The 27,875-nt window shown below is 32.1% G+C and overlaps 1 protein-coding gene across 3 annotated transcripts; it reads left to right on the forward strand.

Annotated features, from left to right (window-relative positions):
- The first annotated feature begins 157 nt into the window (after positions 1 to 157).
- On the forward strand, positions 158 to 27,838 carry LOC143044920 (ragulator complex protein LAMTOR3-like). Of its 3 annotated transcripts, none has more exons than XM_076217174.1 (6): positions 158 to 175; positions 19,070 to 19,104; positions 22,247 to 22,305; positions 25,601 to 25,734; positions 26,236 to 26,299; positions 27,115 to 27,838. In XM_076217174.1, the coding sequence occupies exons 1-6, from the start codon at positions 173 to 175 to the stop codon at positions 27,186 to 27,188; spliced, it is 369 nt and encodes a 122-aa protein (XP_076073289.1). In that variant the 5' UTR covers positions 158 to 172; the 3' UTR covers positions 27,189 to 27,838. The 3 variants fall into 3 exon arrangements, with proteins under 3 accessions (XP_076073289.1, XP_076073288.1, XP_076073287.1); XM_076217173.1 differs by lacking the exon at positions 158 to 175 and adding an exon at positions 10,073 to 10,135; XM_076217172.1 differs by lacking the exon at positions 158 to 175 and adding an exon at positions 10,249 to 10,394.
- The last annotated feature ends 37 nt before the right edge of the window (positions 27,839 to 27,875 follow it).

The raw sequence follows: 27,875 nt of genomic DNA on the forward strand, positions 1-27,875 counted from the left end.
AAGATTATCGTTTTTAAGATAACAATTAACTTTTGTAGATTATGAAACTAATTTCTTATCAATTAATTGATATTTCAGTGCATACCTTTTTTTGCTACACCGATTATCGTTTTTGGATTACCTAATGACGTGTTTCCAGTAGGAATACAATTCTTGCAACGATTCTTTGTCAATGGTACATAGTTGGAGTGTGAATGTCGTAAGGCGAAATGTCTGCACTTTTTATTTTCTAATTCTGGTTCATATTTTCAACCAATGAGCCCTTGATCTCGGTCTTGTCACTTTGCAGGTCTTACATTGAAATTCTGTATATGTATGAAATGTTTGCCACTGGGCGTAAACAAACAGCAATCAATTAATATATGTGATCAACGAATAAGTATGTTATTATTAGGACTAAATGGTTGTAAATGATAGTATTTTCCTGTATCGTATTTTTGTATTAAACATTCTAATTATATTCCTGTGTTTTTACATTGCTGGCTTTTTATTGGCTTTTATTTTATTTGTGTGTGTTTTTTTTCAATTTACTTGTATCTTCACAAAATAGATTTCGATTATATGAATTCCGACAAAATATCAACCTTACTTTGTTATCTATGAGCTTATGATCTTTGACCTACAGAACGGCTTTAAGGTAATTAACCTGCATTTTACAAAATCATCTTCTTACATATATAGCAATAATCACAAAAGAAGAGGGTATATTCTTTATTGGCAGGGAGGTTATTTTCATTACTTTATTATGAGCAAATGGTCTTTGAACATAAGTAAAAGATTCACTCTTTATTCAGTAAAACAATCACATTTGACTGATGTGTTGGGTCTATTGATAGCAAAGTCATATGTCTCTATTGAGTTTGTTCCTATAATCGGTTTGTCGTCTCTATGACGTATATACCACATCCTTTTATTTTCCCCTTATTTGTTTTAGTAATTTTCATTTTTACTGAAACAATACTTAAAAGTATCGAAAATTTGATAATTGATCGTTAATTTTTTAATAATTCAATATGTAAAACTTAACTTTGCCCTTGACATTATTGGACCTTGACTTTCTTAATGACGTGTGTAGAGAAAAACGTTTTATTACATTTTCTAGACATCGGACTAAAAAAAAATACAGAAATAAATCTCCAGAGATCTGATTGAAAGCAATTTATATTAGTTGAAATTATGTAAAATGTTTATGTTTGCTAATTGTGTCTGGTACGTAGAAATTCATTCATATTAACTGTCCAAAATATTGTGATAACGACATTTTCCATAATTTTATGAGCATACTGAGAGTAATTAGAAATCTCATGGCGTTTGGCCATAAAATGAATGAAAATTGTCAAATTGTATTTAATTTCAGAAATAAGCTTTTACGTATTTTGGTCTCTGGTGGAAAATTGTCTCATTGACAATCATACCACATCTTCCTTATTTTTATATGATATACAACACGCAATAACAAAAATACTCATAATGAGAATAACAATAGTTTATCATCAATACCAAGATTGTTTTACTTTTAAACAGTTTCTCTAACAATGATGATTTGTGATCAGTATACTTCAAAATATGATATGTTTAGTGTACAGTGATTAGCGCATCGGACTACTAACACAATATTCCTGGTTCGATCACCGTTCCGGGGAGAAAAATTCAGGGACTGGGCATCATTTGCGAGTATGGTCTAGAGAAACGATGAAAATCCGTCGGAAAGGGACGACAAATGGCTGACCCTTGTTAAGAGAGCGCAATGTCTCTTTCACGTAAAAGACACCCTTGTAGATTTCGAAAAAGAGCAATGCCACTACAAGGCAGCACTCGCACCCGCAAAGTGGAAAGGGCTTGATATAAGTATCTATAACTTGTTTCCCAATCCACTATGAATAAATATGTTTAAACTAAATATAATACATTTCGTCCAGAACTTATCCCTACGTCAAACTGCTATGATAGTTGAAAAAATATCAGAGTTTACATCATAGATCACTTAGTGTAGACGTTAATTGGAAGATGTAGTATTAAAGAAGATGTGGTTTACAGGTCAATGAAATCCTTGAAGAAATAACCCTCCCTATGTCGGTTCAAACCGCAGATACTTCAACCTTTCGCTAATTAGTGAGTAAATAAATCATCAAAATTGTTAAATGAAAAGAAGTGGAAGAGCCCACCTACACAACATACACCTTTTACTAATAGAGATAATTGGTTGGTCAATTATAGGTAACAAAACATTCATTATTAGAAAATAATTGTATTTTTCAACAATTTAGAAGTTTTGAGGTGCTTATTAAAATGTTTTTCTTGTCATCTATTAACCTCATGTATGCTATAAATATTGTTAAGATATTTGTTTTTCCTTTTTTAAACTAACACGTTTTTAGAGAAAATATATATTTTATATATGAGTTTGCATCTAGCGTCGTGTGTAAACTTTCACTGCATCATCTTAGGAATCCATGTAACTAAATTTTGCAAGAATAATAATTAGACCCTGATTGGACAATTTCCAAACTTCCTCTTATAGGAAACTACATATCGAAACTTTTCAAATTTGTTAAAGATACAAATTTGCATACTATTGTGAAGAATGAACGGATGGGAGTCAAGGAATGGGAATTGGAAGTAAGAGGAGAAAAATAGGGTTTGAGGGGTATGGAAGTGTGCATCAGGGATCCCTAGCTTTCTATCTCTCAATGCTGCAACAGTAACAAATGCGAATACGTTTAATACCGTACAGTTAATGAGATAATATATTAACCTGTAAAAACTTCTAATCTATAATACTAAAATTACGAGGTCCAATTTGTCAGCCGTCATCACGTAAAAACGACGAATCAAAGAATTCAACTTTATATACAACTAATATAGTACAAAGGTGTATATTAAAAATTACACCACTCCAGGCCCTTTTGTTTTCCACGTAACTAATATTGCCAATAATTAGGAAGTTCCGGGTCGAGTCCGATACCGATACCAATAGTATAATCACCTGTTACCTGTTACCTTATCTGTACGTTCCGCATCTGACAGGCGCACCACCAAACGGTGTATTCAGGATTAATATGCTATATACACGGGTCATAATCACAGGGTTGACACTACTAAATTGTCAAATTGTTACCTATTGTAGTATTTTAATCCGTAAGACTTTCTAAGATAATAATACGAATACTAAAAATCTGGACTAAAAATAAGTTTCAATTTGTAAGCGGGCATGACGTAAAACAGCGAATCAAAGAATTCAACTTTATTTATAACTAATATAGGACAATGCTGTTGATTAAAAAATACTCCATTCCAGGACCTTTTGTTTTCCAAATAATTAATATTACCAATAATTGATAAGTTCCAGTTCGACGGGTTCAAACAGAAAGATTTGAAAGCAGAGAAAATTGTGTATCTTATAATCGGCATGACTTTATCAGATGACAGTACTAATACTAAGATAAGGCTTGCGCATAGTTATATACTTTAATTCAGTCACGGACCCGCGATATCACGGGTGTGTTCTAGTATGATATATATGTGTATACTATAATAACTTGAATAAGTTAATATTTATTAGTGCATCGGGTATATGCTGTAAACCAAAGACTTGAAATCTGATATTTAAATCGTTGAAATAACCAGAATTGAAAAATTACGGAACTCCAAGAAAAATTCAAAACGGAAAGTCGTTCATCAAATGGCAAAATCAAAAACTCAAACACGTCAAACGAAATCAATGGAAAATAACTGTTATATTCCTATCTTGGTACAACCATTTCCTCATTTAGAGAATGGTGTATTATAACTGTATTAAAAGCTAACTAAACCTCTCATTTGTATGAAAGTCGCATAAAATTGTATTATATTGACAACAATGTGTGAGCAAAACAAACGGAAATAATAAGTAAAATTGTCAAGCATTGGGGGACAGCAGTCAACAGTGTTATATTCTTAATCACTATACCAGCATATAAATATATTTCAACAAAGAAAATCAAAAAATGCATATAGACAAAGTTTAAAAGCAAACATAAAAGACAAGAACACCAAAAAATGACCATAGCACCATAAAACTATGGCAGGGTGTATAGATACCGAGTCATGTCAAAAATGGAATAAACAATTAAGGTTAATAATATACAAAGACAAATGGAAACACTAAAGCAAGAAATTTAACATCTATACTTTAAGACCATCGTATATGATTTGTGAAGTTGATATGGAATATTTATCAACAAGGCAGTCTTGATATCCTCCGATGAGCCTCTTTTTTTTTTAATAAGGACGAGACGTTCTTTGACAGGGCACAGGACGTTTGCGCTTTTTTACCTGTAAAACGATAGGACATTTGCGCTTTAAATTTTGATTCACCTTTATTAAATTGACCGGACATTTGCGTTTTTTTACCTACAGTCGTCTACCTGTAATTTTGATGAGAAGTTATTATTATTTTAATAAATTTAACTTATATTTGTCATTAGTACGAGAAATGGTCTAGAATTCTTCCCTTCCCACTAAAGTGGACAGTTTCGAATCCTCCTGCTATTTTTCTCTTTTTGAAGAGAAACAGTATGTGAATTACATTAAGATTCGTAATATTGATGAATAGGCACCCCTGTCAACTTTAAACTTAAAAAAATATTACTTAAACTCTGCCAGGTCACACATGCCAGTCCAAAGCCCGGATTAAAGAAAAATAAATCAAATATTGCAAAAGCGCAAATGTCCTTTGTTAAAAGCGCAAATGTCCTTTTTTAAAAAGCGCAAATTTCCTATGATTTGAAGCGCAAGTGTCCATAAAAATAAGCGCAAATGTCCTATCAAAAAGCGCAAACGTCCCACGCCGCTTTGACATAACCCTGGTTATCGACTTTCTGTTCAGATATGATGACGTTTTATAAAGTCGGAGTAGCAGCTGCAAGCTCTTGGATACCGAATCATGAGTTGGAAAATATATATCCCATAATGCAGGTTAAGTTGTTGTATTGCTGCTAAGGTAGGGTAAATTTATAATTTCAAAATTAAAATCGTTTCGTTTGTCATTGAATCTAGTACCAAGATTATTGCGTATGTCCAATTCGAAGTAAAAGTCCAAAAATGAGGCGGAAGGAGTCGTGTCTGTTGTTTCGTTAATTTTTAGTTCTGGAAACTCAGAAAACAAAATTGATGGCAAATAGAAATAACATCATCTGTATGTGAAATTAATTGATCTGGCTGCTTTGATCATCTTGTTTTTGTCAAATGTCTGAAGGAACTCGGACTCATGTGAAAATAAGAACAGGTCGGTAAAGAGAGTCACTGTCCGTTCCCATAGGAATGCCGGCAATCTGTTGAAAATTCAATCTCCAAATTTAAGAAATATGTTGTAAATAAGAAACTGATCACTTGTTCCTTCTTTTAATATACAAATATGGTTAGTACCACAATGTGAGTTAACAGTTTCGCAATATTTCTAAAGAACCCCTTCACTACGAACAGTTTTTTATTGTCAATCTAATGGATAATTCCTTTGCAGATGTTGAGTCAGGTAAATCCAATACAAACAAGGTAAGTCCTCCGATTTGATGCTCAGTGTAACGTTCATTGAGGCCATGAAGGACTTATGATTCGCCAAAATCTCATCTTTGTCAAATGATATGTTTTTGTATGTGTGATTACCTGAAGCTATTTGATTCCTACTTCTTTTACAAGACATTGAAAGTAGTACGATTAAAATACAAAAACAGTACTATTTGAAGCTAGCTTTTTTCGCAGATGAGCACACAGCGCACGAAAACCAAAAGTGTCGAAACCGAATAGCTAAAAATGCATAAGACCAATTTAAGGTTTGAGGTATTTAAAAAAGAAAATTAGTCGCTTTTCTGGTGTTACATTTATCAATAACTCTCAAACCCCTAATTTTAGGGCTGCAGCGGATGTATGAGTACACGAACATGTCCAATATGAATCGAACTTTATCTTTAGCAAATTCATATAATTGTATAATTTAGACAAAATTATATCATTTGAAAAATACCAGTATCGAAGTACTGGAGAATAACGCAGTCACGGAACAGGTGTAAATGAGACATATGGCAGTTTTTGTTCGTTTTGGAATATGTATCAACTGGGAATATTGTACTAGTTAATATAATAGTTCCAGATATCCATTTATAGTTTTACTTTTATGAAATGCATAAAGTTAAAAGACGCTATCATGGAATTTTCATTCCCGATCCACATGCAGTTTTCAACTGGTGACCTCTAAGGATGATATCATTATCTATGGTTATGTGATAATTTATTATTGTATTAAGTTGTATCTTTGCAAGAATAAGATTCATTTTTCCCTTATATGGCAATATAGAAACGTGTTTATCATTTATATGTTTTTATAGTGTGGACCAATATTATCCAGGATCAATTCGATGAAAAAACGTGTTCAAGAAATTCAAATGCATGCGTAAATATGCATGTTGATGGTTCAAAAGTGTAACAGAAAGTTTCTATTTACATATCTATCGTTCAGTTTAATGCGGCACTGGCTGGTACTACACTAGAAAAGAGCTGTCAATTTCAAGGTTGTTACCTGACTACACATCTGCAAAAAGAAAATGATAACTACCAAATATGGCACTGAATAACTGACTAAAAATAGTCGTAGCACGGTTATATTTGTTTGCTTCAAACTCATTTTTGGAAAGAGGCTATCATTTACTATTTGGTACATTAAAATGTGTGTATCTTTGAAGATCATATACTGAGACGCAAATATTTATATCGTGTTTTAATGGACAAACCTAAGCTTTTATTTTAATCAAATAATATCCTTGTTATCATATTCAGGTTATAGGTAAGTAAATGGCTTGTTCATCGATTTTCAAAAGAAATTATATACATGTATAACTTATCATCAAAAGATAATGAAAAATCGAAAAATTTCAGTTGGTCACCGATCTAATTTCCGAGTTCCAGACATTTGAAAATGGTAAGGAAACAACATAAAGTACATAGACATAACGTCAAATTTAAACCAAAAATAAGAAATTTCAAGCTTTAGTTTTTCTGCAGTTTAAACCAATCCTACGATTTTTCTATAAAAATCAGATGTTTTTAAGGTATTATTTCCTTTCTTTTGATATATAATTTTCATGGGGTTACCCAACTCCCTTTTTATATATCAGCCCGGTTGAAAACATGTTCCGTGATAGAGGGATCAGAAAATGCATGTCATTTGTGTTGTTTGCGCGCGCATGGTATATAAAATTTCAATATACATAAATTCAATGTAGTTTACCTAGAAAATTAATTAGATATAAAAATTAATTTTCTTTGATCAGTAGCAACTTATTTTGCCGACACGGACGTTTGTGTTTTTGATACAACATTGATAATATTTTATGGGCATTTGCGCTTCAATTTTAAGGACGTTTGCGCTCAGTTAAAAAAAAGTAACATTTTCACTTAAACAAAAGAATATTTGCGGTTTATAAATATAAGATTTGATATCACTTATACTGAGTAAATGTAATTGGCGGATGCTGTTCAAAAATACTCTTCAAAGACACAAAAACATAAAAGATACATTAACGGGGTGGTAAAGTAAAATATAATATTAAATATTACCAAGTACATGTAACTACCAATGATGACCGATTTATATTAAAGAAATACCACAGTATGCAGAAATGTTTAAAGTTTTTATTGTTAATTTCGCAATGATATTTTTCAGGCTCATTTTAATTTTCTGAACAAGGTGAACAAAAAAGAAAAACATATTTCTGGAAAGGTTTGTTTTGCTTCGGTTTCTAACCAAATTAAAATCGTACAAATTTGTGTTTCAACCATCAGAAAATGAAAACGAACCTCACGAAAATCATGGCCAAATATACAATAAAAAATTCACACATTTCTACATCTTACGGTATTCATTTTATAAAAAAAATGCTCATAAAAAGTACTTGGTAATACATTTTTTGAAAAATATCGATTTAAGTTGAAATATTTTTGATTGGAAACTCACTTTTGTCCACCATCTGTACTAGGTTACAGAAATCTAACATAAATACCTGTGCACTAATGGCTGAGCTTTTCGTGAATTGAATTGGGATATTGTTTGCTACATTCGAATGTTGCATTCGTTAAATTCTGAAACATAGGTCTACCTCGAACCTTATTGTTCCCAACTCAAACACTGCTAAATTTGTCGTGAATGAAAATGATAATTCTGTTTTCATGTATTTTTTTTATAAATAAAAAGTGCAAATGCACCGTCGGTTTATCAAACTGTTTAAAAGATCACCTAGAGGGACGATAGATACCAGAGGGACAGTCAAACTCATAAATCTAAAATAAACTGACAACGCCATGACTAAAAAGGAAAAGGACAAACAGACAAACAATAGTACACATGACACAATATAGAAAACTAAAGAATAAACATCACGAACCCCACCAAAAACTAGGGGTGGTCTCAGGTGCCCCGGAAGAGTAAGAAGATTCTGCTCCACATGTGGCACCCGTCGTGTTGCTTATGAGATAACAAATCCGGTAAATAGTCTAATTCGGTAGGTCACAATCATGAAAGGGGAGGGGATTGTAGTTATGACGTAAGGAACATATCCGATATCATTTGTGAAACGGTTATTCCATAACGGACAACCAACTCGTGATGGCGTCCGTAAAATTTACGAAGTGATGATTTCAACTTCACTATTTGAAACTCTTGATTTATTAGCTTCCTTGTGAGCAACAACCCTCTATCAAGAAAATCATGATAGGAAATGCAAGCACGGGAATATCGTATCAATTGGGAGATATATAAACCGTATGCAGGCGCTTCTGGAATGTTGCTACATAGAAATGGAAAGTTCACAATTGGAAAGCTGAAATTTCTTTTTTCGTAAAGTTTTGTTTTCAATCGACCCTTATTGTCAATTTCTAGATGTAAGTCAAGATATGAGGCCGACTTAACTGTATCTGTTGTATCTTTTATCTCTAGTTCAATTGATAGATGCGTTCAGCATAGTCACCAAATTTTGCTTTTAGTGAAAGAACATCATCTTTATAGCGGAAAGTAGAGTTAAAGGATATTTGTCTTTCTTCCTAAGAAGTTCCTGTATGAATTCAGCCTCATAATAATAAAGAAAAAAGTCGACAAGAAGGGGGCACAATTCGTTCCCATTGGAATGCCGATAGTTTGTTGAAAATCACATCCTCCGAACGTAACAAATATATTGTCAATCAAGAAATCAAGCATCTTGATAATGTCAGTTTCAGAGATTTTTTGTTTGAATCAGAGTGATCCTTTACAAAGTAGGATTTATCCCTTTCTAAGACAAGATACTTGTATCTTCGTTGGCCATTCTTTTTTATGAAACAAAGCAATATCAACTCTTTCAATTTGTCTTTTAGTTTGGAATGAGGAATACTTGTATAAAGTGTATAAAAATCTAATGTTTTAATACTATTACAAGATGAAAGAGAGTTATATTGTGTGTATTCTAAAAGATCTTTGAAATTTTTAAGTATCCACATCTGATTCACGCCACCTCTAGAATAGGCAGTTTCACAACTTAGTAAAGTGGACATGTCCATAGTTTTGGGGCGCAAAACACGCAGAAGTCCTGAGATTAAATTTTCTCGATTATTGTTTTAAAGTCCAACACTTGAATTTTTCACTTTGTCATTGGTTAGAAACGGGCGAATATATAAAACAATTAATGCATAGCCCACTTTTGCAATCCAGTATTTTTCATTAAAAAAAAAAATGCAGATCCAGGCGGCTATGCCCTCTCCTCCCCCTTGCATGGTAAAAATGTGGTTGGTTATACAGTGAATCACTGAAGCATTAGTGTAGTGGGTCCCCTTTTATGGCAGTTATTGGGCACTGTGCCTCCTAACTAAATGTCGGTATGGATCCGCCACTGTTAAATTTTGCTTTTCTTATCTTTTGGCTAAATTTCATCATGGAAAATTCACAAATGCTTACAATCAAAATAAGTTATAATAAAATGGAAACAAAATAACAAAAGAAAGCTGCATGACAACATTTTGGAAAATATATTTGTCCGTTGCTGTGCTATACTTTTTAAAGTGATTTTGAAGTTTTAAGATTTACCATTAAAAGCTCTTCACTGTGAAAACAGAAACAGTGTACATCATGACAGACGTAAGATTTTATTTTATTTTTTAGTTTATTCTCTACTATCAGACACATTGTATATTGAATTTTAAAAGAAATCAGGATCGTGAGTTCAACTGTGAAAAAGATTTCATACCCTAAATGGCCTCGTTTTGCCGCATAGCGAAAACTTCAACTTGAAAAAATGGGAGGGTCTTTTCAGATGAAGTTCCTTTATCTTCCAAATTATACTGGAACTAGTCTACTTAGATGGGTACTACATGATGAGCTCCCGAGGTTTAATAGTGTATGTTGTTTTTTTAATCTATAATCTGGTGTTTGTTATCCGATTATGAATACAACCTGTTACCTGTTACTTGTTACCTAGTCTTTATCTTCCTCCTATAGCAGGAGCTTCGCTTTTATAGCGTAATTCTTATTTGCAGCCTTATTTGCACCCTATCCCTTACACACGGGGCACTCATAAAATCAGTATACGTAGTTATTATAATGTACAACAGTAACATATATACAGCATGCGAACTAATCCATCACCATGTAAACGAGGTTACCTATATATTTTACACAGTCGTTCATAGCCGGTTCACTATTTATATCTCCATATCACATAGGCTTAACAATTCTACATATATAGCACTCCTGCCCTCGCATTAGCATTTACTGTTCAAACACTATCCTCGTTATCTTTAAAATCTAAAAACTTTCAACTGTTCATTTGGTAAGCAATTATTCCATATATAGCACGCAGATAAAGTACTTAGAATCTAAAATCGCTTGATATCTTACAAGCCTTGGATACAAGTTTTCAGTTCTAACACTGAACTTGAACTTTAAATATTTACAAGATTTAGGATTTTTTAAGGTGCACATGCATCCTAGACATGAAACCTTCTGTCTGGATGCATTATGTCGAAAACTAGTGCATCCACAGAAAGTTTTCTTTGTGACATTAGCCAAGTCCTTTAAATTATTGTCCATACATCTTCCCTTATTGTTGTGAAAATCCATGGTTGGTAGCAGCAATATTCGAACCTTCAATCTCAGGATCTACAGGCAGCCCCCTTACCAATTGAGTTAAAGAAGAGCTTCCCTTCCTCAACTAGTAAGCCTACCTTTATGTCTCCAGGTCTACAACACACTTCCCCCTTTTCTTTTTGTGGTCTGCGTACCATTCATCCAAGCAACTTACAAGTTTACTACTGTACAACCCAAAGACTTCTTCTCAGAAACCCTCTGGCTAGTTCCCTGCATGTCACATAGACATGTAACGGTCATTCTATAACCTAGTAACACCTCATGACCATATCTTACATGGAACTACCAGGCAATATTTTTTTTACATGTACACTGTTTGTACATTATTGTACCTTAGTAGCAGATGTTCGCTTTACAATTGTTGGATGGTACATTTTGTAGAAGTGCTATTCGAACCCTCGATCTTAGGATCTGAAGGCAGCGCTCTAACCAATTGAGCCAAAGAAGATCTTCCCTTACTCAACTAGTTAGGTTACCTTTATATCTCCAAGTCTACAACAATATCCCTATTTGTCCCCCATTAGCCATTACTGGATATCACAAAGGTTCCTGTAAAAATCTGAAGCCAGAAAAGAAAGGTGATTGTTGTATGATGTCACTAGTTCAAGTGTCAAGGAATTCCCAAATAAAGATTTATTTTTTTTCTGTCCTTATCCATGTTATCATGGTTGATAAAGTTGTCAAAAGAATCAGAAAATGTGCTTCCTGATAAGTATATTATTATTGAATTCTGTTTTCATGCATTGCCAGGGGTCTACGACCTTCCACTGTTGCAATTGGACTATTGTTTCGGTTACTAACTATGCCAGACGGACCTTCGATTAAAAGAAAATAAAACTAAACTTTGCCGTCCTTTTTAACCATCAGTATCTTAATTTCAAAACCATACTATGATTGAAATTGAGATAATAAAATGTTTCAAGCAAAAGCCTGAAGATGATGAACGTCATCATGGTCATTTACGTGAACAAAACAAAAGAAATAGAAATGAAGATCTCACTATGCATGTTATAGACTAAAAGAAGATTTTAAAAAAAAGGGAGTGATATAATAATTTAAGCCCTGTTAGATCAACTATATTTTGATGAATTGACTAGTCTAATGTCGTGTACATACTGCCAAAAGTTTTCATTCTTTAAGATTTATAAAGAAAGTGCACTTGATTGAAGGGTTACACAAAATCATAAAATAGACCCAATAATAATACAAAAATTGACACCCCAGCATTTATCTGGTTTAAAGCAGTGGATCCATGAGAGTGACCCAAATTTTAAGTCTTAAGCCTTACCATGCTTAATTGTTATCAGAAATTGTCTAGATTTCGAGTATTTGCAAAAATATGCAAATGATATGCAAATGAGCTGTACCCTGATGCTGATACATACTGATAACAATAAATCTAAGATAGGGGATCGCAGGGTGGGGTACTAAGGCGGGAATTTGCCCCAAAGTTGGTCCTCAGGTGCAAAAAGCGTCTATTTTGACGTTTTTTTTGTTCTTTTTCTCGACCTGTAAGTCCAAGGGATGCTAATACATGTAATAGATGCATCCATCTGTAGTTTTTATGTAGAGTGGACCCCAGTGAACACTTTTATCACAACAGTTGTTAGGTCGGAGTGAAACTGATCTGGGTTCATCAGTGTAAAGAAGGTCATTTGCACCAAAATTCACAAAATTTCCGATTTTTTTCGATTTTGAACTCTAACTGGATTTGCAACCTGAAGTAGTCGTTTCCTAGGCGTATTTTGATAATAAACACAATCAGTCGTCTGGGCCTTTAGGTAAACAGTATTTGTCAAGGTTTCAGTCCTCTTAACTCCATGTTTCAGACCTCGAAGGTAAGCCCAAAAAACCAATTTTGTCCGATATCTAATTTTGAAGTTCGTATTTGAGCTCAAAATGAATATTAAAAGTGAGAAACATGACAATCAGTAGGTCAGATTGAGGAAACTTGCATACACTACGAATTAAATGGCATTATGATGACCTTCAAATGTATGGAGCGCCATTGATGCCTAAATAACGGAGGTCTGGATACGGCCGTAACATTACGGCCCCGCACAACAAGGGTTAAGATTTTGTCAGGCACGAAACATGGACAATTTATTCTCAAACAGCAATGTAAGCCTGATCAGTTAAATAGATGTAAGGTTCTTTTCAACACTGCATACAGTTTTGCAAAAAATGGAATCCCCTCAGTGACTATGAATTTATTCTTGAAATCCATAGCAAAAATGGTGTTGATATTGGTTAGCACTACTTCAATATTTGAGGTTGAAAACTGTTTATAAGCTGGAAAGTTCATTTTATGAGAAACAAAATGAGTTTATGAGTTATGTAATATTTCTTATAAAAGTAGGACCTGGGATTTTGGTTGTGGACCTTTCACTTTTTTCACATTCAACCAAATGTTGATTTGAACCCCTGATGGGGTACATTGGCTTTCATCTGTCCCTCTATTACACATGTATGACACATTTTTCCAAGAAACTAAAATTCTGTTAGTATATATATAGCACCTTGGTTCTTCTGGTTTTGAAATATACATAGTGTGAAGTGTCAATTCCTTAGTCTTTAGAAGAGGGTCAAAAGATGCCAGAGGGACAGTCAAGCTAATAGATCAAAAATAAGCTAACACCGCCGTTACTAAAAAACAAAAAGACAAAGAGACAAATGATAGTTCAAAGACACAACATAGAAAACTAAAGACTAAGCAACATGAACCCCACCAAAAGGGGTGGGGGTGGGGGTGGGGGGTGATCTCAGATGCTCCAGAAGGGTAAGCAGATCAACCCACTTTCTTTGTCAATTTCTAGATGTCAGTCAAGATATGAGGCAGACTTAACTGTATCTTTTGTTTCCTTTATCTCTAGTTTGATGGGATAGAAGTCAACAACCTTCAGAGTTGGTTTTGTTATAGACTTATAGACTTATAGAGCAATAGCTCAAAGTACATCTTTGGAAATCTGTTTGAATTTTTTTTGAAAAAGAAGGAAATGCAGACATAAGTTTTTATATAAAACAGTGTATGAATTTAAACTGACATAAGCTAGCAATAAATCTAAACATTAAGAAGTTACACAGTTTGTACATTTGTAGGTGTGGACTTACTGAAAAGTAGGGGGAGGGCAAACTTCTTATACATGTAGTTACAAGCAAATTAATCTTTTCTATAGTCTTAATAGTCTCAGAGAAAGTCGGTTAATCCTCTTATATTTTTAAGGCCTCGCCTAGGGGCAGTATGATTATCTGTCTGTGCATCAGTTCGTCTTTCTGTTCTTCCTTCTGTCTGTCCTGTTTCAGGATAAACATTTGGTCAAGGTAGTTTTTGATGAAGTTGAAGTACAATCGACTTAAAACATAGTACACATGTTTCCTATGATATGATCTTTCTAATTTTAATGCCAAATTAGAGTTTTGACCCCATTTTCATGGTCAACTTAACATAGAAAATGATAGATTGAGTGGGGCATCCATGTACTAGGATATATTCTTGTTGTTTTAGATTTTCTATAATGTTTTTGGTTGCCAAAAACACAAAAACAAAGTTTTGCCCTTCTTGCCTCTCACCTACGCTGGTGTAGAACATGAACAAAAAGTACTTACTAAACTTCTAATTCATATGTAAAAATTAATCAGCATTAGTTAGCAGTTAGTTCCGTATTCTGACAGATGTTGATGTATGATCTATACATGTACAAGATGATTCTTTTTAAAATCACTCTTGATGCTAAGTGCTGATTGATTGGCTGCATGCAAAGGAGAGAATGTTGTCAAGTGAGTTTTGATGTTAACTCTTTTGATTTAGAGCCTCAGTCTGCATATTTCTATTTCATATTCAAAGAAAAATTTAGAATTAATAAATCAAGTTCATTAGTACAAGTAATTTGTTTAAACTGAATCACCTAACATGCACTTTAAAACAAGTTGACTTGAATACTTTTGTATTATGGTATTAACAACTTTCAAGTTACTGTAGAAGACCAATACTACCTATACTTTGTATGGAGTTGCAGATCTAGAATTTTGAGTGAAGGGGCAATCAAGGCAACATTAAGAGTTGGACTTGTAAAAGTCTATACATTATCCATACACATGGATGTAGCTCCTTAAGTGGTACTAGCGATTCTACCCTTAAATCTGCCTCTGGTATGCACACATATGTGCATATTTCAAATTACAGTCATTCCAATTGGAAGAGGTGCAAAAATGCAGCAGGTTGAACATGTTTTGTGTGATCTCAACTCTACCCCTATAACTAAGTACTAGAGCCAATGTAAAAAAAATAAACACACAGTAACAGAGGCGGATTTAGAGGGGGGTAAAATTTGGTTGCTTATATAGGGAATCACTGAAGCATGACTGGAGCAGGCCCCCTCTTAGGCAGTCAGTGGGCCCCCACTTGTGATAATGTCTGGATACGCCAGTGAGTAATATGCTGCAACTATATATATAAAATAAAACATCACTGGAAGACCAGTATCAGCAACTACCAAATTATTCAAACCAATATCTTTACCATGGTATCTGCAACTTTGAAATTATTCAGACCTATATCTAATTATATGCAAGTTTGAAATTATTCAGACGAATACCTTTACTCAAGTATCAACAGCTTATAAAATACTCAAGAAGAAGAAAACCTATAGATGAGTACAGTGATGGATCCAGAAATGTTCATAAGTGGGAGCCCACTGACTACCAAAGAGGGGGCCCGCTCCCTTCACGCTTCAGTGATTCCCTATATAACCAAACACAATTTTCCACTACCTTTACCTAATAGGTATTTGTAAATTTATAATTTCTCTGGAAGGCCAATAATTAGAATTAAGTATCTGCATCTTTCAAATTACTCTAAAAGACTTAACCTACACCTTAGGACCTTGAACTTTCAAAGTTCACCAGAAGACATTTACCTACTAGTATACTCAAGTATCTGTGACTTTCAAATTGCTCTAGATTAAGGATATTGACATTTGACCTAGTCTAAATTGGTGTACAAAATGTACTTTCATTGATGATCTCCAAAGTTTGATATTTATTTCATTTATTGTAATTGTAATGCAGTCTATACATAAATGTATATTATTGTCTGTCAAGTCTAGATTTCTACTTCATCCAACTGTCATAATTATTAATTTTTCTTAAATTCTTACATTCTTGATGCATTCCATGCTAAATTTTAAAGAATTGCTCAAAAATGTTTTTTTCCTTAATTTTATTAATCACCAAACTGTCATTTTCCTTCAACAACTCTGATATTTTATGCATAGTCTTATCATAACCTTCTTGTGTAGGATATATTATCAATTCTAAAACTGTATCTTCAACGGGGTGATTTGGCGTCTTAAGTGCATTAAGTTACTGCAGAATAGACATTTGTGTTTCAGTGAAATTTACATCACTTTGAAACTATTTATCTTTATATGCAATTAGGTTTTATCATTATTTACTTGTGCATCTTGCTAAGTAATGCAATTTGTATCAATTAATCTGTAAAAAGTACATTGAATGTCTTCCAATTTATTGGAAGAATCCAAACTTATCTAAAATGAAATTCTGCATTTGATATATTGTTTAAATGATAAAATAGTGGTTCTTGTCATGGCATATCCAAACTGACTAATCTGATGTTGTTTCATTGCACCTATGGTGCAAGTCAGTAGGCGTTCTTTAATTTGTTTGTTTACATCAAACGTTTATTTCTTCTTATGTCTAGTTAATGAATTGCGCAGTTTGATACTTATATAAGTGTGTAGCTTAAGAAAATAACACTTTTCTCTTTTGACTTTTAATACATTTTTTGAGAGAATAAAACACAAATAAGATTCATTGCTGAAAGCCCAGTTTTCATTCCTTTCAAAAACATTAAGAGAGTTCTTATTGTACACTTAAAAAGTATGCATGATATTTTATATATAATATAAATAACCTTTTGACACTGTCTTACACATAACATGCAAAATTTTCAATAAAATTGGCTAAAAAATTGAATGTACAAGAGTAAATTGAGTATAGTGACAAAATTGCAAAAATCTGAACAGTTTGAAGATTTATACAGAGAACAAATGTTACGATCATGTATTAAATTGAAGCAGGAAGAATATTTTGAATTAATCTCCTTGCTAGATAAATAAATGTTTTGGAGAAAACTTTCCATTTATGTGGATTTGGAATTTTTTCATTGTTGAAGGCCACACGGTACTCTATAGTTGTTAATTTCTCTGTCATTTGGACTCTGTGAAGAATTGTCTCATTGGCAATCATACATCTTCTTTTTAAAATTTGCTTAAAAAATTTTCTGAAAAATTTAATCTGTTGTTAAAATCTCCTTATTATATCACTTTTAGAATGTCAGTCACATAATGCCACAAACTTGAAGCTAAGAATTAAGTCTTCATAAATATTTTGTCCTGAAGATTCGCTAGTAAATCTCTGCTTTAAGAAGGAATGCTTTTAAAATAAATGAAATTGTTAACGCTTGGTTATACAAGATTTTAGAACATTTTATAACGTGTTCAAGAGTTAAATTAACAAACAAAAAACCATGATAAAATTAATATTCAAATTAAGTCCTTTTTTGTAAAAATTAATTGAAAATGAATTTCTTTCTGTTATAATTTTAATTGCTTTGTACAATTTTTGTTGAGAACAATAAAATAAAAATGTGTGTTAACTGTCACCTGGTGAAATCAAGAGCAATACCAGTTCTGGTCCCTAGATGTGGTATGAGTGTCAATGAGACATCTCTCTCATCCAAGTCACAATTTGTAAAAGTAAATCATTATAGGTCAAAGTACAGTCTTCAACACGGAGCTTGGCTCACACCAAACAGCAAGCTATGCAGTGCTCAAAAAAATGACATGTGTAAAACCATTCAACATGTTCAATGCAACAGGATTTTACGTTTTTATAGGTACCAACATACACCCTTATCTGAAACAATGGTGTAACTTCACAACATAAAAAAAACACACTATTAAATATCAATTGAAATGAGTTTAAACTCAATCATAAGACACATTAACACAAATGAACATACACTGAATGAATAAAAATGATCTTTGACACAATGTAAATACAAAAATTAATAAAATAAGGGGCTATATGGGGGAAATGTATACTGCAACAAACCTGATTATTCCCTTCCCCTTTGTAAAATTTCAAACTTTTGGAAAACAGGAAATAGTTGCACCACTCTTGTACCAGTATACACAGCTGCTTTTGCATAGGTACTATTTCTGTACTAAAATATGTAGTACTAGAAATTTACTTTTAATGTTTAGTACTATCTCTTTACTTTAAAATTATTGTAATATTTAGGTACTTGTATTTTACAGTACTTGATTTGAACTAAATATTTTGGTACATAAATTATACAATATTCCATGTTTGAAAATCATAATTTTAAGAGATTTGAAATAGAAAAACTGTCAAAATGATGAAAATGTAACGGTAGTAACCAAAAATCTGTAGTACCTAAATTTCAAGTACAAATTAAGTACTGTAAAATACAGGTACCTAAATATTACAATAATTTTAAAGTAACAAAATAGTACTGAATATTAAAAGTGGATTTCCAGTACTACAGATTTTTAGTACAGAAATAGTACCTATGCAAAAGTAGCTGTGTAACCTTTTTGTGCTGATGCCATGTAAAGCAAACATCAATCCATCAATGACATTGTATAATATCCATAAACCATTACATATGTTTTTGTTTTTTAACACACTGCATGAATTCAATACTTATTACCTAAAAAACCCTTTGCATATTCTAGATAAAAATCTTTTATTAAATCTTGCATTGCCTAACTGGTTTTAAGATGGTTCTTTTTATCTATATACATAATTCATTGTCAGATATTGAGTGTTGAAAGTTTGTTTATTCAAGTTTTTATCAAAGAGATATATGTTTAATTTCAGGAAGTGAAGAACTATTTGATGAAACTGATCAATTCGTAAGTTACATTTCTTATCGCTTACTTTCACTTTGTGAGTTGAGATATTATGCCTAGTTTTTCTTCAAAGGTTATATGAGTTTCTCTAGTTTTTTGCCAAATAATTCATACTAGTTTACTGCTTGCGAAATAAAAACTTTTATTTTTTTGGTTTCATTAAGGATGATATGATCTTTAATTGTAATTTCTTATCTAACAAGTTGTTAGGCCAAGGTAGCTGTTTATTGACTTTTACATTTCATGTCTCTGATTGCATCTAAGTAAATGCATTATTCATTCAACAAACAAACTCTATGCCATTTTCTGCTTCATGGTATTTAAGAAAAGGTATAGATGGATTTTCAAGGCTGTATTGTATGATGGCTATTTTGTTAAGGCTATACTTAAAAATGATTTTTTTGCACTGTCTGATTGGCAGTAGAAAATTTAGTTCATGCAATTTTGATTTTCTTCTTAAGTTTTATTCAAAAATGAAACTTCAGAATATAGTTGATGTCTTTCAGGCTTCATATATAAATTATGTTTTGGCAATGTTATAAATCATATACTGGAGTCTTGTTGGTTTCATAGATTGGTTTGACAACAGCAATCAAATGCTGATGTTATCTGGTTTAGGCAATCAAATGATTTTGGTCTGTTTAAGGCAATCAAATGATTTTGGTCTGTTTAAGGCAATCAAATGATTTTGGTCTGTTTAAGGCAATCAAATGATTTTGGTCTGTTTAAGGCAATCAAATGCTTTTGCCTTTTGTGATAGTAAAGGCAATCAAATGCTTTTGGTCTGGTAAAGACAATCAAATGCTTTTGGTCTGGTAAAGGCAATCAAATGATTTTGGTCTGGTAAAGGCAATCGATCAAATGATTTTGGTCTGGTAAAGGCAATCAAATGATTTTGGTCTGGTAAAGGCAATCAAATGATTTTGGTCTGGTAAAGGCAATCAAATGATTTTGGTCTGGTAAAGGCAATCAAATGATTTTGGTCTGGTAAAGACAATCAAATGATTTTGGTCTGGTAAAGGCAATCAAATGATTTTGGTCTGGTAAAGGCAATCAAATGATTTTGGTCTGGTAAAGACAATCAAATGATTTTGGTCTGGTAAAGGCAATCAAATGATTTTGGTCTGGTAAAGGCAATCAAATGATTTTGGTCTGGTAAAGGCAATCAAATGATTTTGGTCTGGTAAAGACAATCAAATGACTTTGGTCTGTTTAAGGTAATCAAATGCTTTTGCCTTTTGTGATAGTAAAGGCAATCAAATGCTTTTGGTCTGGTAAAGGCAATCAAATCATTTTGGTCTGGTAAAGACAATCAAATGATTTTGGTCTGTTAAGGCAATCAAATGCTTTAAGTCTGGTAAAGGCAATAAAATGATTTTGGTCTGGTAAAGAAATCAAATGATTTTAGTCTTTGATTTTGGTCTGGTAAAGGCAATCATTTTCTGCATTGGCTAGAGGTATAGGGGAGGGTTGATATCTCACAAACATGTTTAACCCTGCCACATTTTTGCGCCTGTCCCAAGTCAGGAGCCTCTGGCCTTTGTTAGTCTTGTATCATTTTAACTTTTAGTTTCTTGTGTACAATTTGGAGTTTAGTATGGTGTTCATTATCACTGAACCAGTCTATATTTGTTTAGGGGCCAGCTGAAGGACGCCTCCGGGTGCGAGAATTTCTCATTGCATTGAAGACCTGTTGGTGACCTTCTGCTGTTGTCTCTTTGGCACATTCCCCATTTCCATTCTCAATTTTAATCAATCGATTTTGGTCTGGTAAAGGCAATCAATGCCTTTGGTCTGGTAAAGGCAATCAATGCCTTTGGTCTGGTAAAGGCAACCAATGCCTTTGGTCTGGTAAAGGCCATCAATTGCTGTTGGGATGTTAAAGACTATCAAATGTTTTCGGTGTTTTAAAAATAAGATGTGGTATGAGTGCCAATGAGGCAACTTTCCATCCAAGTCACAATGTGTAAAAATTAACAATAAGAGGTCAAAGTACTTCAAAACAGAACCTTGGTTTACACAGAACAGTTCAGAACAGAACTTCTTGGGGAGTCAGTGGGCCCCCCGAATGAAAATTTCTTGATCACCAATAGTTGTCAATGGGAGTGACCATAGGTTTGCTGTGCCTACTTTTTACTGGCTTCCTTAGTATTGCTGATATGAAGAAATCTTAGTTTGAAACTAGGTCCTTTCTGTCTTTTATTTGTGATCCTAGTTGTATTTTATTTTGTATTTTCAAACATTAGTTTGAGCATCACTCAACAGACATGAATTGTTGGAATGTACAACTGGTGTCTGTAGCAGTAAAATTGGTACTGATAAAATTAATTATTAACCCATTCTTGAAACATTAAATCATAGTTATTAAATGATACTTAAATGCCATTCTTCTTTCCTTTATTGATTATATCATTTTTTCTTTGATGTAAAGACAGAAGAATAAAAATGTAATTATTACAGCAATCTTTAAACAATGTACTATTTTTGTGTGTGACTTTGGTTCTTTTTATTACCATTGACAGAAATATCTGGTAATATGTTATTTTGATCTTGATGTTTCTATTTATTGATGGCAAATTATTTGAAAATACATTCTCTGCATTAGACAATGCTTTGATCTTGTTTGATTTCTTGAAGGACCCCTTTAGTTTAAGTGTCACCTAACTCTCATTGTTTAGCATTCTTTAGCATGTCTTCATTACACGTTTTCTATAGGGATGCTTGATGGCCATGTTGCTTTGTGCTCAAACTTCATCTTCTGTATCACTAGACTGCCGAGACTGAGGTTTTGAGTTTTAACCCCACATATGGATAGGTGCTATAAATTCCAGTCATATTTGACTAGGATTTTCAGTTTTCCTGTCCAGATTATTGGTATTCATCAGGCTATCCAGCAATAAAAAACTGACATCCATAATATAGCAAATATTGCTGAAAGTGGTATTAAACACCAATCTGTCAATCCAGTTCTTAGTTTTATTCATAGGTGATTAGCATAAGAGTAACAAGTTACTTAAATAAATGATCATGATGATATGGAAGTAGATGTGAGAATTTGGGATTCACCTGTCCCTGAGTGAGGTTGAGGATATTAGGATATTAAAAACCTACCTGTATCTAAACTAATTTGATTTTGTCTTTTTAGAGTTGATGGTTTACTGGCAATAGCAGTTACAGACAGAGATGGAGTACCACTCTTAAAAGGTAAAGTGTAAAATTCATTGATGAATGAAAGAAATAAAAAAAAACTTCTTAAAAAATTTCCCAAAATTGCAAGGATTATTTTAACTTTTTTTATTTCTAATTTTGCATTTGTTGTAGAATTTTTTTTGAAACTTGCTACAGACCAGAACAAAGAGATATAAGATTTTAATCTTTTTAAAATAGACATTTGTTTGAAAAGTAATAGTACATTATATGAATGGCAAATACAGACGAGATATTTCTACCTACACCAGAGATAAATTTTCATATTTATCAATATTTATCAGATACATATCAATTTTAGATTTTCCACAGATATATCTGTAGAAATAATAAATGTTATGTGTTGAAGTTTTGATATATTTCTTGAATGCATGAAAAAGACAAAAACAATCATGGATTATTTACTTATCTAACGAATTTCATTCAATCTTGCATAATATTTCATTGAGATAACTATATCAGGACCTTGTGAAAGAAACTATTTTTCCTCCCCCACAGGCACCTGTTTAGTTCACACTATATTAAATGACACTCGACAACATATAGTTATTTTAGTCCAAACTACATGATGAAGTTCAGTTAATAGATATCATTATTGAAAGTTGATTAATGATTCACAACCATTAATATGACAATCGGTTATAATTTACAGTTTTTTGACAATGTTCAGTTTTTATAAATAGTTTGATAAAAGAAGTTAAAAGAGTAAATTACCACTTGAAATTGGTAAAGTGTTGCCTTTATTAATAAACGTGGGTGGGCTTATTTTACTTCAGGTAGGAACAAATTACGTTGACAGTAGAAGATAGATAACTCTGAATGGCTTGATAAATTTAATAGAACCCCTGTCAATTAAGAGTAATAATATCTTAAAATTCTCCAAACAGGGTATATGTAAAAAAAAAAGTGGAGCTAACAATAAAAATCCAAGGACTTATCATATAGTTTCTTTTTTGCAATGTTTTAGTTAAAAGTTACAGATAAAGTGTATATTATTTTGGGGTCTAATTTAAGTAAATTGAATTGTCTCCCCTTTTGTGATTTGCAGTACATTGTTTTCTGTTTAATATTTTAGTCACAAAATAATTTATTTGATAATCAGGTAATCAGCTGTAAGTAAGCTAAACAATAAGAAGGACTGAAGAAAAGGTGACCACTAAACCTGTGCAATTTACCTGTGTATACTGTCAAAGTTCATTGCCATAACAAGAATGCTGTTGTCTCTTTATAGTTTAATTGTATGCTTGTTGTCTAGCAAAAATCTATTGTGATAGTGTTCTTTACACATACTTTAAATATCAAGCTAATATTATGCTACATTGGTTGAATGTGATTTGATTAGCAATGATTTTCTTAAGAGATTTTGTAATGGATGCAGTGTTCTCCCCAGGAATTTTGGATAGCACCAGGGTGACGCGTGACGAACTGAATTTTTCAATATTTTGTGTCGCGTTGCGTCGTGTATTTTTTTCTTGTAAGTTATTGTGTTTACTGTGGTACTGTGTTATGTAGTGAGTTTACTGTGGTACTGTGTTATGTAGACTTTGGGTCAGAAAACTTTGGTTTAAAAAAGAAGTAAATCAATAAACAGTTTGTATACTTTAATATCTTTTAAGAATAAATAAACATAAGTAGACACAAGATATGATATTATAAATACCAGCACTAAACAAAGCTACTATATATTATTCACATTTAATATCATTTGAAAGAAAGCAATTTTATATAAAAATATTTATCTAGATATTGCTTTATAAAGTCTCAATTACATCTTAATATTGCTTTAAAAAGTCTCAATTACACTATAAGAAACTATTATTTCATTACACAATATTCATCTAAAAAGATTATATATCTTTTATAAAATTTGCTATATTTTTATATAAAAGGAATCTAGTGATAAGGAGATATAAAATTAACAAGGAGGCTAAAAATATTCAAATACGTTTCCTTAACCTTTTATCATTTTGATATAAATATAGATTTCAAATTCATGTTAATAATAACCTTTCTTGTCTTGTGTGATAATCAACCATGGGTTTGTCTTCTGCCATTCTGAATCTATACCAGATTGTCTTGTTTTTGAGTTTGGAGAAGGGCATGGGTTAGTAGTAATTGTAATACTGTCGGGTTTCCCCAACCAACGGGTGAGACTATTGTCAATCTTCTGACGTTTTGCGTTTGGCCCGGACATCGTGATTTATGATTTCCATCTTTCGAAATCGTATATTTATGACAAGGATAGCTTGTACCACGTGCTTCTTAAAAATTAAGAAATTTATAATTGTCAATAATCAGTAATAAGCCAACAATTTAATTAGTACAAAAATGTTCCAGCGTGTGTACAACTATCGGCATTGTTTGTGTACAAAGTGTTTGCCGACTTGTCACAGGTCAGCGCTTGGGTGGTGAGCGAAACCATAAAATAGTTATCTGTGATCTTAAAGTTATGATCTCTTAATTAAAACACAAAAGAATCATGTTACAAGTGTTAATTACATCGTTTGAATCCAATCAACAAGGTTAACTTCATAAGGTAAGTCGATCACGTGGTGTAAACAATCTTTACAACTGAAGTAGAACCGGTTTGAACTGGATTGAACTGGTCAAATTTCACCTCAAATTTTATACCGCACGGAAAAGATTTGACAAGTCGTTTAAAACTTTACCGATTTACGATTTTTTCATTGAAAATTTTAGCACCGCGGAGAAAAATTATACATCGCGGTAAAAACGATACCACCGCGGGAAAAAATTATACATCTCGGGCCCGCGGTCCTTTAATGGCCTGGGGAGAACACTGGGATGTGAAGCTATAAATTCTTGAGAAAAAAAAGGTATTTCAAAATTTAAGTTTACCAGAATGTTTCTTGAATTTCTGGGGAGAAACTACTATAAGAAACATAGAATAGATTGGAAATCAAATCAATTTACACTGCCAGATTGAGATATAGTCAATGTGCAAGTGTGCAGTCAGGGGCAAATTCATACCCAAGGTCAAGAAAGTTGTGTCTCATTGATGAATGAAATAAAAAGGACATGGCTTATGTTATTTAAATACTATGGATTCATATATTATTGTGGGTACCAATTTTCGTGGATTAGTGAAAACTTGCATGTTTGTGGATATTTAATTTCGTTGTTTTGCTGAAATCTATATACAAGCTTATAGAAAATTTATCAATCGTTGGACATTTAATTTCGTGGTTCAACGAAATCCACCAAAATTGGTATCCAACGAATATAAATAAATCGCAGTATATAAGTTTTACAGAAAATTTGATTGTTTCAGGTTCAACTGAACAGGTACCAGAACTAGCCTTACGTCCAAATTTTCTATCTACTTTTGGTACAGCCATAGAACAAGCCAACAAAATTGGGTTTCAGCAGAGTAAAAGTTTTATATGTTTATATCAAAACTATCAGGTAATCAACACTTTTGACTAGAATGTCCAAAATTACCTCCAGCAAAAACATTGAAACTGGAACTGTTATTTTATGTTGAAAGAATAAGAAATTTATGTTATGTTTTGATTTCAAAATGAAAATTAATATTAGATATAAAAAGAATTAATTCCTTGGGAAGATTATAGTTCAGTTGTTAAACATATTTCAATAAAGTTTTATTGAAAATTTAAAGTTCAAATGGGTTTTTTTGAGAGTGAAAAAAAAGACAAAATTTAAAAAAATAAATGTTGTTCTTTGCTGTGTTTGTTATGATTTGTTATATAGTTTAAATGTTATTTTCCCATAGGTTTCTAGTGATATATATTTCCTTCCATTTGATAACAAGTCAAACATTATATCTTGAAACACCCGTATAAAGATCTAGATAAATAAATTTTGCATAAATGAAACAAGTTTTGGTGACTTCATATCTGTTTCTTACTCTGTAAATTTTTTTCATTTAATTTTGTTTCATTTTAGGTTGTTCAGATAAACAAAAGTCCAGTGGTACTAACTTTTATTGCAGATAGTAATACAAATACAGGTAATTTAACTAATTATTTACTTTTGATGTCATTCTTGATAATGTTTCTAGATCAGAATTCCCATTATAGATAATTTTAAAGCCTAAAAAAATAATGTATATAATCTGTAAATAGTGAAGTGAAATATTGTTAAAAAAAGGCTGAAATAAGAGTGTTTACACATTGTGTTGTTTCAAAAATTTCATTCAATCCCAATGGACCATAAGTTTTTCATTGGTGTAAATCATTAGTTGTTCATCCAGTATTTTTTTGAACTAAAGACCTTAAGTTTTGCAGTTCACTTTAAGATACAGTCTGAGGTTTAAGTTTTTAAAGATTAATAGCTAAGCCTCCATTGAATGGTTTTAAACTTGGAAGTAAGCTACTTCCAGATCAAGAAATTGAATCTGAAGGAAAAATGTTAATTTTTGTAGAATATTTTCAGTACCCAGTATTTTATGATAAAAGGACTGCCTTTTTGACAATCAAGATTATACCATGAAACTGACATAGTCAAACATGGAAAGAGATGAGTTAAGAACCATTCTGATTTCATGTTTATATGAAAGATATAAAAGTTCCTTTCAAAAATAGAAGTGCCGTGAAACAATTGAATCTCCAGATATTTCTTGTCCAAGACTACATTTCACAATAAATAGACAAAAACTGTATACAAAAGGTCGAAAACACATAATTTTACTTTTGCAATTGACTATAATTTAGTTTTGCTTCAGATATTTTTTATAAACTAAAAAAAAAAACAAGAAAAAAAAATGGTGCAAACAAGAATTGTTTTACCTGTACATTTATTGATATCATTTTATTTATTTTTCAGGCTTATTGTTGAATTTAGAAGCAGATATGAATGACATTATTAATGAAGTTTCAAAAGTGGTGACAACAACATAGCAGGGATGCCAAACTGCAAAATACTATCTTTATCTTGTATATAAATTTTATGTGCAATAAAATGATTAATTGATACAATATACCCTGTTGCAAGAGATACTCTTTCTGTCTGTCTCTAAAAAAATGGTCTATTGAGGTGAATAAGCTATTAAAAAATAAGTGATGAGTTATAACTCTCACAAAAGTAGATTTGTCTCATAACATAGGTTGACTATTCTTAGAAAATAATAATGGAATTCTATCAGGAATGAGCATGTAAAATGCATAACAACATTAAAAGTCTTTTGAGATAGATAATTGATTGTATGTTGATGATTTCCTTGAATTTGGTTATGATTGATATTTTTGATATTTTATTTATGAAATAGACTTAGTTTTATTGTAATTTTCATTATTATTACATTTTTAAACAGTATTTTTCTACACTATTTGGTCTTTGAATGATTTTGCCTCAAACAACATTGAAGAAACATAGATTGTTTTAGTGTACAGTAAAATTGAACACTGTATATGTTGTTTTAAACTGTGAGTTATGATTAAAACATCATTGTATATGACATATTTTGTTGTAAAAGCTAAAAACATGTATATCTATAAAATGCAAATTTGAGTTTGTAATTATTTGTAATAAAAATTTTAAAAAAATCAAACAGCTTGGTTGTCATGTTTCTTCAATTTGAAAGTCTG

The sequence above is a fragment of the Mytilus galloprovincialis genome, chromosome 9, assembly GCF_965363235.1.
Source record: "Mytilus galloprovincialis chromosome 9, xbMytGall1.hap1.1, whole genome shotgun sequence".
Taxonomy (NCBI): Eukaryota; Metazoa; Mollusca; class Bivalvia; order Mytilida; family Mytilidae; genus Mytilus; species Mytilus galloprovincialis.

Coding starts and splice junctions, on each gene's coding strand:
- LOC143044920 (XM_076217172.1), top strand. CDS start 10,293: ATGGGAGGGTCTTTTCAGATGAAGTTCCTTTATCTTCCAAATTATACT. Junction 19,105..22,246: donor TTGATGAAACTGATCAATTC/GTAAGTTACATT, acceptor TTGTCTTTTTAG/AGTTGATGGTTTACTGGCAA. Junction 25,735..26,235: donor GTTTATATCAAAACTATCAG/GTAATCAACACT, acceptor GTTTCATTTTAG/GTTGTTCAGATAAACAAAAG.